Raw genomic sequence first — 12,143 nt, forward strand, 5'->3', positions numbered from 1 at the left:
TGCCCAGACAACTTAGATTGAGATACCACTAACTAACCTTTCAGTCCATTTAGAGTTGGTTTATAGGGCCTCCTAAAGTTAGGAGGTTTCAATTGCCTAAAACCATGTGGAATGATAGCCCCCAAATACTTAAAATTCTCACAACACAGGGTGAAACCAAAAACAGTAAATAGTCAAATGTGGTCCACAGGTGGCATGTTAAGGGGTAGAACCATAGTTATAGTGTAATTAATTTCCAAGTCTGCCACACTATGGAACTGCTCGAAAGACCCATTCAGGTCTGTGAGGGCAATGTGGGGATCAAACAGGATTAATAGCATATCACCCTCAAACAGGTTGAGTCTGTGTTTGGGGCTCCTCACATCCACTATCCCCTCCACAGTGCACTGAGATCAGACAATCTTAACCAAAACCCCTTATTATCAAAGCAAAGAGCAGAAGCAATAGAGGGCACCCTTGTTTGATGCCTTTAGCAACGCTGATGCTCAAGGAGTTGAAGCTGTTGCCTGAAATCATTGTTGGAAAGCGTGGATGCAATTGGTAGATCAAGTGCATAAACCTGTCCCCAGATGTAATTTATCTAAACAGTATTTTCAGGGAAATCCCACTCCACTCAGTCAAATGCCTTGAAGGCATTCTTAAGGATGACTTTTCCAAATAACAACTTAGCTACTGCTGGGAAATACAGCCGGGTGGCAAATAACACTGTTTAAACCTAGAGCTAAAGTGGGGCTTGGGCTTCTCAGCTTCGGGCTTCACTATGGTGCTTCCAATTTTAAAAAATCTGCATTATTGAGGACTCTGTGGACTTCCCATGGGTAGAGCTGGAACTGCCCCCCTCAGTGCCTTCACTGGAGGCCTTACATTTTCTACACCCTACTTGATCTGCTGTTAACAAGCTCAGCAAACCTTTATTGCAAATTACAGTGATGATGTGGCAAGGCTGAAAGCTAGCTCTGGGGATGGCCTCCCACTGACCCTGATCCTGCGTCACTCTGGGTTTTGGCATACTGATAAATGCCTTCTATCAAAGAATGGAAGGTTGGGAGCCTCTTTGGCATTTGTGATATTGTGATCTGGGACCATCCCATTCCCCAAAGGACTCTACCTGAAGCTCTCCAAAGCGTTCGCTTCAACTGGTTCCAGGTTTTCCAAATTTCCAAATTTGCTTTTCAGCTGATCAATGAGGGAGAGGGGCTTTGCTCTTTGGCAGATTTATTAGTCCCTCTGCACTTACCTGAATAAATGCTTAACAACCGTTAATTTGTGGGAGACTCAAATGGCTTGCTGGTAGATTGGGAAGAGAACCTCACTATTGTGGTATAGGAAGTCAACCTACACCCTAAAAGCATCTCAGATAGAATCCAGGAGGCCTCTTCTGTAAACTCCTGCTGTGGAACTGGACCCCAGTGTGGCATTCTCCTCTATTTGCTAAAGGGGGTGTGATCACAATGGAACCTTCCTGCATATGTGATGGGAGTTTCCCATCATGCTGCTCTTTCGGGAGTGAATGTTTAGGAAATGGAGACCATCACTGGTCAAAAATCAATCCTTGAACTAGGTCTTGCATGATTATCTTTAGAAACTTATCTGGCTCTGATACAAAGATTTGTTTTTTCTCCTTACTGGTGGCACCATGGATTGAGGTCACTAGACATTGGAAGTTGGGAGTCAGACCCCTCTATAGCAGGCTGGCTGAAGAGTGCCTCACACGATACTGCAGAGTTGCCAGGAATGAATCCAAAATTGCTCACTTTGATAGAAGCTGGATTCCCTTTTTCAGCTTGGTTAATACAACCATGGAACTTCATTCACAGTTGCTAACTCATGCCTCTGGAATCACACAAACTTTTTCAGTGGATTGTTGCTGTATTCTGATTTTCTGTATACTGTTTTGTTTCTCATCTTTTTTTTACTTTTATTGGAAATTTTATTTACAACATAACATAAACCCCCCACCCCCAATACAGAAATCCACCCTCATTAAACATGAACATACCATACAATGAGCATAACATACAACAATACAAACAACCAAATAAAAGACTTTCTTTATCCTGTATCTGGCCTCCTTATTTACTTCTTATAAGCTGTTTCCTTTATGAATAATTATTAAGATTTTTCTAATTATAACTTAAATATCTACAAAGTCTCCTGCAGACATTAATCGAAACAAGTCCAAGTTTGTATTTTAGGGCACTGTTTTGTGAAGTATTCTCTGCATTTCCCCCATGCTTTTTGAAACTCTTGTCTAGTGTGTTTCTCATCTTGTGATTGTTTGCTTCTGTGCCCTGCTTGTTGAAAACTTCATTAAAATATGGGGGCTAGAGAGTAAGAAACCAACCAAAGAACAATAGTAATTGATGCCAGAAAGACTGCACAGTCCCATTTCCTTAAACATCCTATCAGAGTTCTAGAGCCAGAAAACTAGTTGCATATAACCCAAATTGCCATATTAACTTGACTCACATCATTGGCTTACATTGTTAATTATTCTCCACAGGTAGAGATATAGGTGCCACTCTACAGAAAGCCCTGCATTCTCTATACCGATAATTCAAATGGGGGGGGGGCGGATTCCAAGCTAACCTCATAGCTGCTTTGAGCTGAGTCTCCAAGCATTTTACAATTTTCTTAATTTGCAACCCTGCTAACAAAGGCCATTACCACTTCCTTCTCCTCCTTTTTTAACCTCCTGTCCAAGAAAAAACAAAAACAACCTTCTTCCTATGGCTTCCAGTGCCAGTGCTTTATGGTACAGTAAAAACGTTAACATTCTTTTCCTGATCAATACTTTCTGTCTTAAAAGACACTGAGAGGAAAATTCATTCCCTAGCTTGCTAGTTATTCTGGACAACCTGAAACACACATACCACAACAACCTGCGTCCCACAGAGATAAATTACATGATCTTGTGGTGGAAACAAGAAAACAGGTAAATATTTCTTCGATCATTTGTAAAACAAGATTAGAAACACTGTTTTAGTGGGCAATCCTATATCCACTTACTTGGGAATAAGCCACATTGAACTCAATGGGACTTACTTTTTAGAATTCATTATTACTTTTATACCCTGCCATTTCTGCAAGGAGTTCCAGGTGGCGTACATTGCTCTCTCCCTGCCTCATTTTTATCTTCACAACCCTGTGAGGTTAGTGAAGCTGAGAGGTGACTGGCCCAAAGGAAGCCTCATGACTGAGTGAGGATTTGGACCAAGGTGCCTTCAGTTGTAGCCGAATATGCTGATCACTACACTGGCTCTATACATCGCATATTTTATTATTATTTATTTGATGTATTAGTTACCTGTTAAAAAAAAAGCATCTCTCAGTAATTTACATACTATACATCTATATCTATATCACATCAGTATATGACCAGGATTGTGCTGTAATCTGTTACACCTTAAAGGACCCATAATTCTTTCTGAATATCTAGGATATTTTTTAAAGCTGAATAAGAGCTTCATGGTTGTTTTTTAAAACAACAACAACAATCTTAATTTCCAAAGTATTTTCACAAGCACACCAACAAAAACATTCCTGTCTAATTACAACTTTACCTCTTGATAAAATATTTTTTATAAGCAATTGGGGAGACCACAATCTCAGCCCAATGCAGGTCTCGGGAGATATAATACGGCCTGCTTCTTCTACGCAGAGATGTTCAGGAACATCCCTTCAGGCAATGCGTTCCCCCCCCCCAACCCATATCTTTGCATCCCCTCCTCCCCTCAACTTCAGCCCTAATTATGGCTAGCAAGGCATCCACACTGGCACTTTTGTTTATCTTTTGCTCAGCAGCAACTGGTGCCTGATGGAATTAGCAGGGCAGAAGGCAGGGAAACCAAAGTTGGTCAGTAGCAAACTAAAGATTGCAACCCTGGCTTTAAAATTGTGATTTGAACTAACTACAGTTGGCAGAAACACTGATGTATGCCTAGTGCTTACCATGGTTAGTTTGGAAATGGTAGAAGAAAGGGAAAGAAGGAGGGCTCATGCTTCCAGGGTGCTCCCAATCTCCTAGCCATGGCTACAGTATGTCTGCACTGGGCCACAGAGTTAAACATGCTTAAGTTCCCTGAAAATAAATACAGCAGGGGTTGGAACTTGCAACAAAATGATATTATCTGCAACCCCTAAAGGAGTTCTCCCGTAGAGGTTTCCAGCCAGCTTGGAACAGGAGACATGGAGTGCCTTTCAGGGCTCTCGGAGAACTTCAGTTTAATTCCTTATCCTTTTGAAATATTCACCTGCTGTGCTGTGTTCTGCTGAAGGGCACAGGATCAGGGGCGGCTGCCAGTCTTGAACTTCAGCACTTTTGCTTTATAGCTGAAGGCAGGGAGCTTTTTAACCCCACTTCGTGCATCCCTCCCAACACTGTTTGGAATCATGTAACACTGATCCTTTTTTTGTGTGTGTGTTGTAGTCTAACACCTGGGGACCCAAGGATGGGAAAGGCTGAGCCCTGAGCATCACAATACCTCCCCTGCCTCTTGTTTCTTCGTGATTCCATCCCAGCTACGAACCTGTCGGCACATACCACCTATGTTTTCCATTACAGGGAGATATGGTGGTTATTTGCTCCATCGTTTAAAACGGCCTTTTAAAATACGTTGTATTGTTTACATACATACACACACACACCCAAAGAGAGAGAGAGGGGTGACAAGCAATGACATAATTAAAAAAAAAAGTAGTGAGACCACACAGTGATGCTAAACGTCAATCAGTCAGAGAGACAAGGCATGCCCGTTTTCTGAGGTTAATGTTTAGACCTCTGTCTAATGATTCAGTTGTAGACCCAGAGCTTTGAGTTGTGGCTTTGCTGTAATATCTAAGGGTTAGGATCTCGTAGCACAGGAGCAGGTCCATGTACAAGTTTAATAAAAGGGTTTTGTTTTCAACCCGTTTTGTTGTCTCTCAGGCGTCTTATATCTTCATTTATGAGAGTTTTAATAAAAAAAAAATACTATCTTGGCAGAAAGTGGAGCAACAAAGATTAAGTGCTGTTGGAACCTTCACATCCCCTTGAAATGCTTGATTGCTTTCTTGCAGTGTTTTCATCATTTTTTTATTATTAATTTATGGACTACTCTTCAATTTAAATATCCTCAGGACAGCTTACACAGTAACAATGAAACAGGTATCATAACAAGAACAGCAGATAGAAACTGGCAGCAATCTTTTTAAAAAGAAGAACAATTAAGAGCCTGCGAAAATAAAATAGCTCTTCACCTGGTGAGTCTCTCTGGGGAAAGTGTGTCTATAAATCGGATTGTAGTATCCTGTGGGTTTGGGAAGGGGACTCAACTGTGAGGAAGCCTTGAAGTGGGTCTGCCCTAATAGCAGGAAGCAGCTGCCTCCATCACAGCCAGATAAAGTTCAATAGCAGTATTTATTTGTGAATAACAGGTCAACCATTCAGCATAGCCACCAGGACTTGCTACATAGGTAAGATTAAGGGTGCATTCAGACAAGGGGATCAATACATTGGTTTTCCTGGTTATAATGATAGAGGTTCTGTGCCAAGTTCTAACTTTTCTTTTACACAGTGTTACCTGTTGCGTTGTGGAACTGTGGCTTTTGGATCAACATACTGCCCTGTCATTCACACCAGTGGACATCATCTGACACATCGCCACCACTTTTGCACATGCGCACTTCTGTTCCTTCATGATTCGCCCATGAAAATGGCAGGAAAGAACTTTATGCTGGAATACAACCCCAAAATTTGTCCCATAGTGTGATCAATGAAAGTCAGGCACCAAACTCCCATGACTTTCTAAGCTAACAGGGTGGGAAATTGATATATTTTTTCCTGGAAGCAATTAACATATAAATGAGCACTAAACTTCCACTAGATTCTGCTGGAATAAAAGAAGTGTCACATAAAATGTGGAACTTATCAGTTAAGGAAATGTTGGGAAAATTGAACAATGTGCTGTCTGAATGCAGCAAAAGATTCCTGCCTTGCAGGGGGTTGGACTAGATGACCCTCAGGGTCCCTTCCAACTCTACAATTCTATGATTATAAGGTTCCAGTTAGTTCCTGCTGAGCTATAGAGTGCACACCATCCAACTTTTTCAGATAAAAAACCGGGATGCACATCTTCCAGGATGCGCTCCCGGGCAAGTCATGTGACCTGCACTGCGCTCTCGCCACCCAAAAAGCATCCGATTGGTGCTTACCCTAATGTAGGTTGTAAGGCTGGCCCCCCAGCAGGGGAGAGGCAATACAAGTGTGTGGGTGTTAGAGAGGGGGGAGAAACTTGATTCAGTTGGCATTGAAAGGTAAACCTACCTCATTTCACTTTCTGAAGCAATACACAAACTGAACTATAGCCTTTCTCTGAATTTTTCCACACCTCCAATTTTTGCAGTGCAGTTCTTCAGCCAAGCAATGTGATCAAGAACGCAAATGCTCAGCTAACATGTGCATAGAAATGCACAGCTCAGTGGGGGGGGGGGAACCTGCAGAAATGCATTTGATGGGGGGGATATAAATATTTGGAAAAATGTTTATATTAGTAAAAAATGTGTGCTTCGGGACAAATTTGCCCCCAAAATGCTGCTGAATTTTCAAATTTACTTTTCTTTAAAGTAAAGTAATAGCAAAGTGATGCATAAATGTGGAGAACTGAACTTAAGACTGAGATAAATTAAAACAGATTCACGCATCCCTAGTGTGCGTGTGTAAGTGTGTTGGTGGGAGGGAGGGAAGGAGTGCACATGTGTGTGCATGTACAAAAACAGACATTAGAGGTGCTACTTGGGTCCCTGCAGCTCATAGCAGAAGAGCCCAGATGGCCAACCTCAATTAATCGAGACTATTTTTAAAACATGATCAAGCCATTAATCAGCTAATTGTGCCAATTAATCACTTTACACATTCTGTCCTAAAGAGAGCGTGTTAACAGAGCGCATGGCTCCTAGTGAGAGATTCACTGTGACTGTAAGTGCCATGATTCTGCTTATCTGTACAAGAAAAGGGTTGAGGGGGTCAGGCGGTATGGAGAATTTACATTCTAGTTCAGCGTTGTGGAATATTGGCGTGAATTAGATCAGCCGTGATGCTGGCAAGTGCAGCCAATGACTGTTCTTTTGGAAACCACCACCAGTTTGGGTCAGCAATCAATTCTCCCAGAAAGCCACTGTGAGAAAACAGCTAAGAGTGAAGGTGAACCCAGAGTGGTCATAAGGATATTCTGTTTGCACAGGCACCATACAGAGGGATGCTTGAGGGATCTGGTTTTTGCAGATTCTTAAATGAAAATTTACCTGACCCACACCTCTTGAACTAGAGCTAGCCAATGCAATGCCCTCCAGATGTTTTGGACTACAACTCCCGTCATTCCCAACTAGCATGGTCAATGGTCAGGAATGATGAGAGATGGTACCTGGAAGACATCAAGTTGGCTACTTCTACAGCAGTTGTCTGGAGATTAAAGTAGGGTAAGCCTGATTCACTAGAGGTGTATAGTCAGGAGCACTCCAGGGGATTTCAAGGCTCCAAGGTGAGACCTGGTGATGTCACAGGGGGTGGACTGCAGTTGCTATGAGCATGTCAAATAAAAAGTCTAACACATGAGCAAATATGTCACTAGTTGAAAATTAAGATAGACACCTCAGGAGAGGGCATGGAGACTTCAGGTCAGCCCTGGGGGGGGGGGTCTGGCAACCCTATGATTTACACTATGAACTCATTGAACCAGGGCTGCGGAAGCTGATGCTCTCCAGACATTGCTGACACCAACTGCCACCGTTCCTGACCATTGTCCATTCTGGCTGGGGTTGATGGGCTTTGAATCCCTTCATCTGGAGAGCTATAGGTTCCCTGCGTTATAGAATGAGTGTGATACAAATGTGCTTAATAATAACTCTCTTTGCCATGCTCTCCATCCCTCCAGTGGCTCCACTGACCCTCATTCACTTGGGTCGTTAGGGGAAATTGCTTGAAAGAGCATTAGAAGACGTATATACTAAGATGTCTAATTTTCATGAGAGTTAAAAAAAAATATTGCAGACTGTTGTGGAAATGTGATGAACTGAATGTAAGCTGGAAAGATGAGAAACTGAGAGACACCGAAATCAACAGATATGCTTATTCCCAACCAGTGCACTACCACGAAAGCATGGACATCTGACACCATTGTTGCAACAGCATTGTGTGCCTGTTGCAAGCAGATATGGAGACATAAATAGTAGTGTGGAAAAACCTGAATGCCAGTTTAGGTTCCAAAATGAGGTGGATGATGAATAGTAAAGATCTTGCACTTGTCCAGTTTTAACACAATAATTTAAATGTTGTGAATGACTGTATACTGAGTTGGAAGAACAAACACCTAGTCTTCTATGACCCAACACTTGCTTGTTAAAGGATTACTTTCAGGGGTTTTGTGTTTTCATGTGTGCAAAGAATAAGGAACAATGTTCCCCAAAGGTAAAGGACCCCTGGCAGTTAAGTCCAGTCGCAAACAACTCTGGAGTTGCAGCGCTCATCTCACTTTACAGGCCGAGGGAACTGGCGTTTGTCCGCAGACAGTTTTTCCAGGTCATGTGGCCAGCATGACTAAGCCACTTCTGGCACAGCAGAACACCGAAACCAGAGCAGCGCACGGAAACGTCGTTTACCTTCCCACCAGAGCGGTACCTATTTATTTACTTGCACTTTTTGGCGTGCTTTCGAACTACTAGGTTGGCAGTAGCTGGGACCGAGCAACGGGAGCTCACCCCACTGCGGGGATTCGAACCACCGACCTTATGAGCCCAAGAGGCTCCGTGTTTTAGACCACAGCGCCACCCGCAGTCGTGTTGATAGGCAAATGTCATCACACCAAGAGCTGCAGAATAGCATTGCTCTTTAAGGACAGTAAAATATCTCAAATGGGAAGCACAAAGGCTTAGTCAAAATATACATGAGATCAGAATGTGCAAAGGCAAGAGAAATACATTGGAAAGCCCAGGCAAAAGACTCAACTGGATGCCCTCTCGGTCTCTGCAGCATCCGCACTTAAAGCCTCTGGACACTTCGCATAAACAGATCATTAGCACCCTACATTTCAATCGAAACAGAGAAGTATGCGAGTAAGAAGCAAGCAAGTGGATGTATCAGGAAACAAAAATGCCCTGAAGAGAATGCACAAATCCTAAGAGAAATCACGTAGGTACTGGCGTTTGGCTGCTTTTTCCCATTTGAACAAATTTTGGGGTGGGCATTGTAGGGAAGAAGTGTGCCCTGTCTCACATTAGAAGAGACTAACTGCTTTCACAATTGACTCACCTTCCTTCTCCCTCTCCCCAAATGGCCAGGGCCAGCCCAAACCATTTTGCTGCCTCAAGCAAAGGCCAAAATGGCACCCTCCACTCCACATATACAGAAGCTGTCCATATACAGAATCAGCAAGGTCTGACCATCAGTCAGGTTGACTTCTGCATGTGGTATTGGACTAGGGGAATCTGGCCACTTTGGTATATCTCTCTGTTCCCCCCACCACACACTATCTCCACCACAATTTGCATTTTTGTGATAATTTCTCCTAACTTACAGTTTTCTATGCAATTTTGTATAATATCCACGTTTTTACAAACCAATTTCCCCCTTATATAATGCATTTTTGCATATTATGTTCACTGATGTACATTTTAATGCACACATTCTCCCCCAACACAAGCATTTTTGCACATGTTGGAGATTTGCATTGCAAAATTAGGAAAAGTGTGGAATTTGAAAGGTGACTGTGTTTCGGTTCGCACATTGCTTTGGAAAGTGTGAATTAGGTAGGCTTGCCTTCAAATGCATATTGAAATGACTTTCTCCCCTACCCATGGGTGGTAGCGGAGGTGCCCCAGTCAGGAAAACATCTTGGGCTAGCGCTGAACAGGTACTTTGAAAAAATGCAATGTATGGAGCAGCCTTTACCACCCTTCAGGGAGGCAGACTTCGTTTAAGGAGAGTACACTGAGCTTTAGAGGGAAATGGGCCAGCAAACCAAGGCAGACACAAGGTAGCTGTGTGTGTGTGTGTGGTGATCATGCCTATGCCACCACCTGCTTCCCAACTGAGCGGGGAACGGGGAAACAGAAACATGAATCAAGTACTGTTCTGCAAAATTAACAGTTTCCACTCACACCTCTTTTCCATGTCTCCTTTCCCTATATAATTAAGCAATAAGACAAGTCATACTGCGAGCTGCCACCGATTAATATACTCCTCAGGTGCACAGTGAGGCACAAGGCAATTGTAAAACCGGTATTTTAGAAGCGGCTATTTTCTTTCTTTCCCTTTTCTTAATGTTAAGATATTTACAGTTACACACATGCTTTTCTAAACGGCAGTAAGTTCGGCAAACCTGTAGTTTGGAGTGGGTGGCATCTGCGTGAGAACATTTGGTCTCTTATGTTCTTTGTCTCGCGGAAAAGCTCCACACACATTTAATGCAAGGTGGATATATTTGAGCCCATTCAGAGGAATTAGTCTAAATGGCCTGCAGCCTTCATTTTAGAATAGGTTTTCTTAGAATAGGAGCTGAAGAATATTTCCATGACGGCTGGCTAGTCCCAGATTCCCATAAGTGGACAAATGATGGAGGAGATCCATGATTGCATCTCTCTGCCCCCACTTTAAATTTTGTAAAAAGCAGTGGGTGCAAGTATTTATGGGAGAGGAGCCTGGACCAGAAGGGGGACCAGAAGTAAAAAGCAGTGGGAGGAGATTATGTCACTGCTTGGGAAGGGTACATGTTAAACTATTGTCACAGGTGTATGCCAGCCAGTAATCACACAGTTCAAAGTTGGAGTTAACTCTTTATCAGCAAAACCACAGACTTGGCTGAGTGTCAGACCTAATGAGCTCATTCCCAGTAGTCTTACTCCATGAAAATCAGTTACCGAGACTGAAAGTCCCTACGTCTTCACAGGCAACTAAATCCCCTCCTCTCCAGGGCTTTCCCCAAGCAATCAGAGACTACGCCTGTGTGCAACCAACCTCTCATCTGCCCTTTTTATGCCTCTTCTAGTGCTGGGTGAGAAGGATGGAGGGGAGCTTGTTGCAGCAGGAACAGGAGACAACTGTGACTCTTCAGCAGCTTGAATCATCTCTGCCTCTTGGCCCACTGGCGGAGGAAGAGGAGTGTGGAGGAGTGCACCACCCCCGGCAGCGCAATCCAGGTGGGGTGCCATCATGGCTGCCCCCTGCCTGCGCTGGGTGTCATGCCCCCACAGATGGCGGGGCGGCATGCCCCCAGGACGCATGCCAGCCCTGCCCTCGCTTGCTCTGCGCCCCCCAGTGCCAGAGCATGAAGCTCCGCGACTGTCTTGGCCTTCTACTCTCCTGGTTCAGCTTCTGCCTCTGATTCTGCAACTGGGAACTGTAGCTCTGTGAGAGGGTAAGCTGCAAGCTCCCAGGATTGGGGGTGGAGGCTATATGCTTCAAATGTGCATGTTTGGTGTGGATGTGACCTATGTTCCTACAGTGGTGGTAAGAGGCACCATCGTGCCCTTCACCTCAAACAGGTTCTCATGCTCTCTCTCTCTCTCTCTTTCTCTCCCACACACTTGCTTTTTACATAAAAAGACGAGAAATCCCAACACACATCTCCATAATAACATCTTATTTGGCCAAATTTCCAGTTATTTGCTGGACAGAAGCTCTGGACCCTTCACTGCTGTATAGCAAAAAGGAACCAACAGGTGAAAGCAACCCCTATGGCATCATCTTCAAGCTGTTAGTTCCCACGACTCCTGTGGAACTACTTCAGAGTAAGTCATTTGAATGAGGAAACTCACCTCTTTTCAGGGTCATCGTCTGACATCTCCAGTCAACTGGTGAAAGGCAGGCTTGGTGGAAAATCCAGACACGTTGCTGTGTAATTTGTGAGAATGCCCACACCTATGAGTGGAGATGAAGGAATCTGTCAGTTTTGCTCTCTCTTCTTTTCTTATTTTTCCCTAATCTTAAATTTAGTTCTCCACATTTCCACATCGGTTTGCGATTTATTTATTTTAAAGCTCTCATGAAAATTCATTAGCAGATTTCTCCTAACATATACACAGTTTTGCAGGCACTGTTCACTCATGCAATGCATTTTATATGGTTTTTTCTACAACTATAATGCATTTCTTAAAAGTAAAGGTAAAGGACC

General features: G+C 43.4%; 1 protein-coding gene across 1 annotated transcript in view; it reads right to left on the reverse strand.

Moving 5' to 3' along the window:
* Nucleotides 1-11,883, reverse strand: part of ZNF423 (zinc finger protein 423) — a 325,427-nt gene extending 313,544 nt beyond the window's left edge. Inside the window, exon 1 of the mRNA XM_083513508.1 lies at nt 11,788-11,883. Coding sequence (XP_083369634.1) covers nt 11,788-11,803 — 16 coding nt within the window. The 5' untranslated portion in view covers nt 11,804-11,883. The remainder of the gene's footprint in view (nt 1-11,787) is intronic.
* Between the last annotated feature and the right edge of the window lie 260 nt (nt 11,884-12,143).

This window comes from Podarcis liolepis (assembly GCF_965112155.1).
Source record: "Podarcis liolepis genome assembly, chromosome: 7".
NCBI lineage: Eukaryota > Metazoa > Chordata > Lepidosauria > Squamata > Lacertidae > Podarcis > Podarcis liolepis.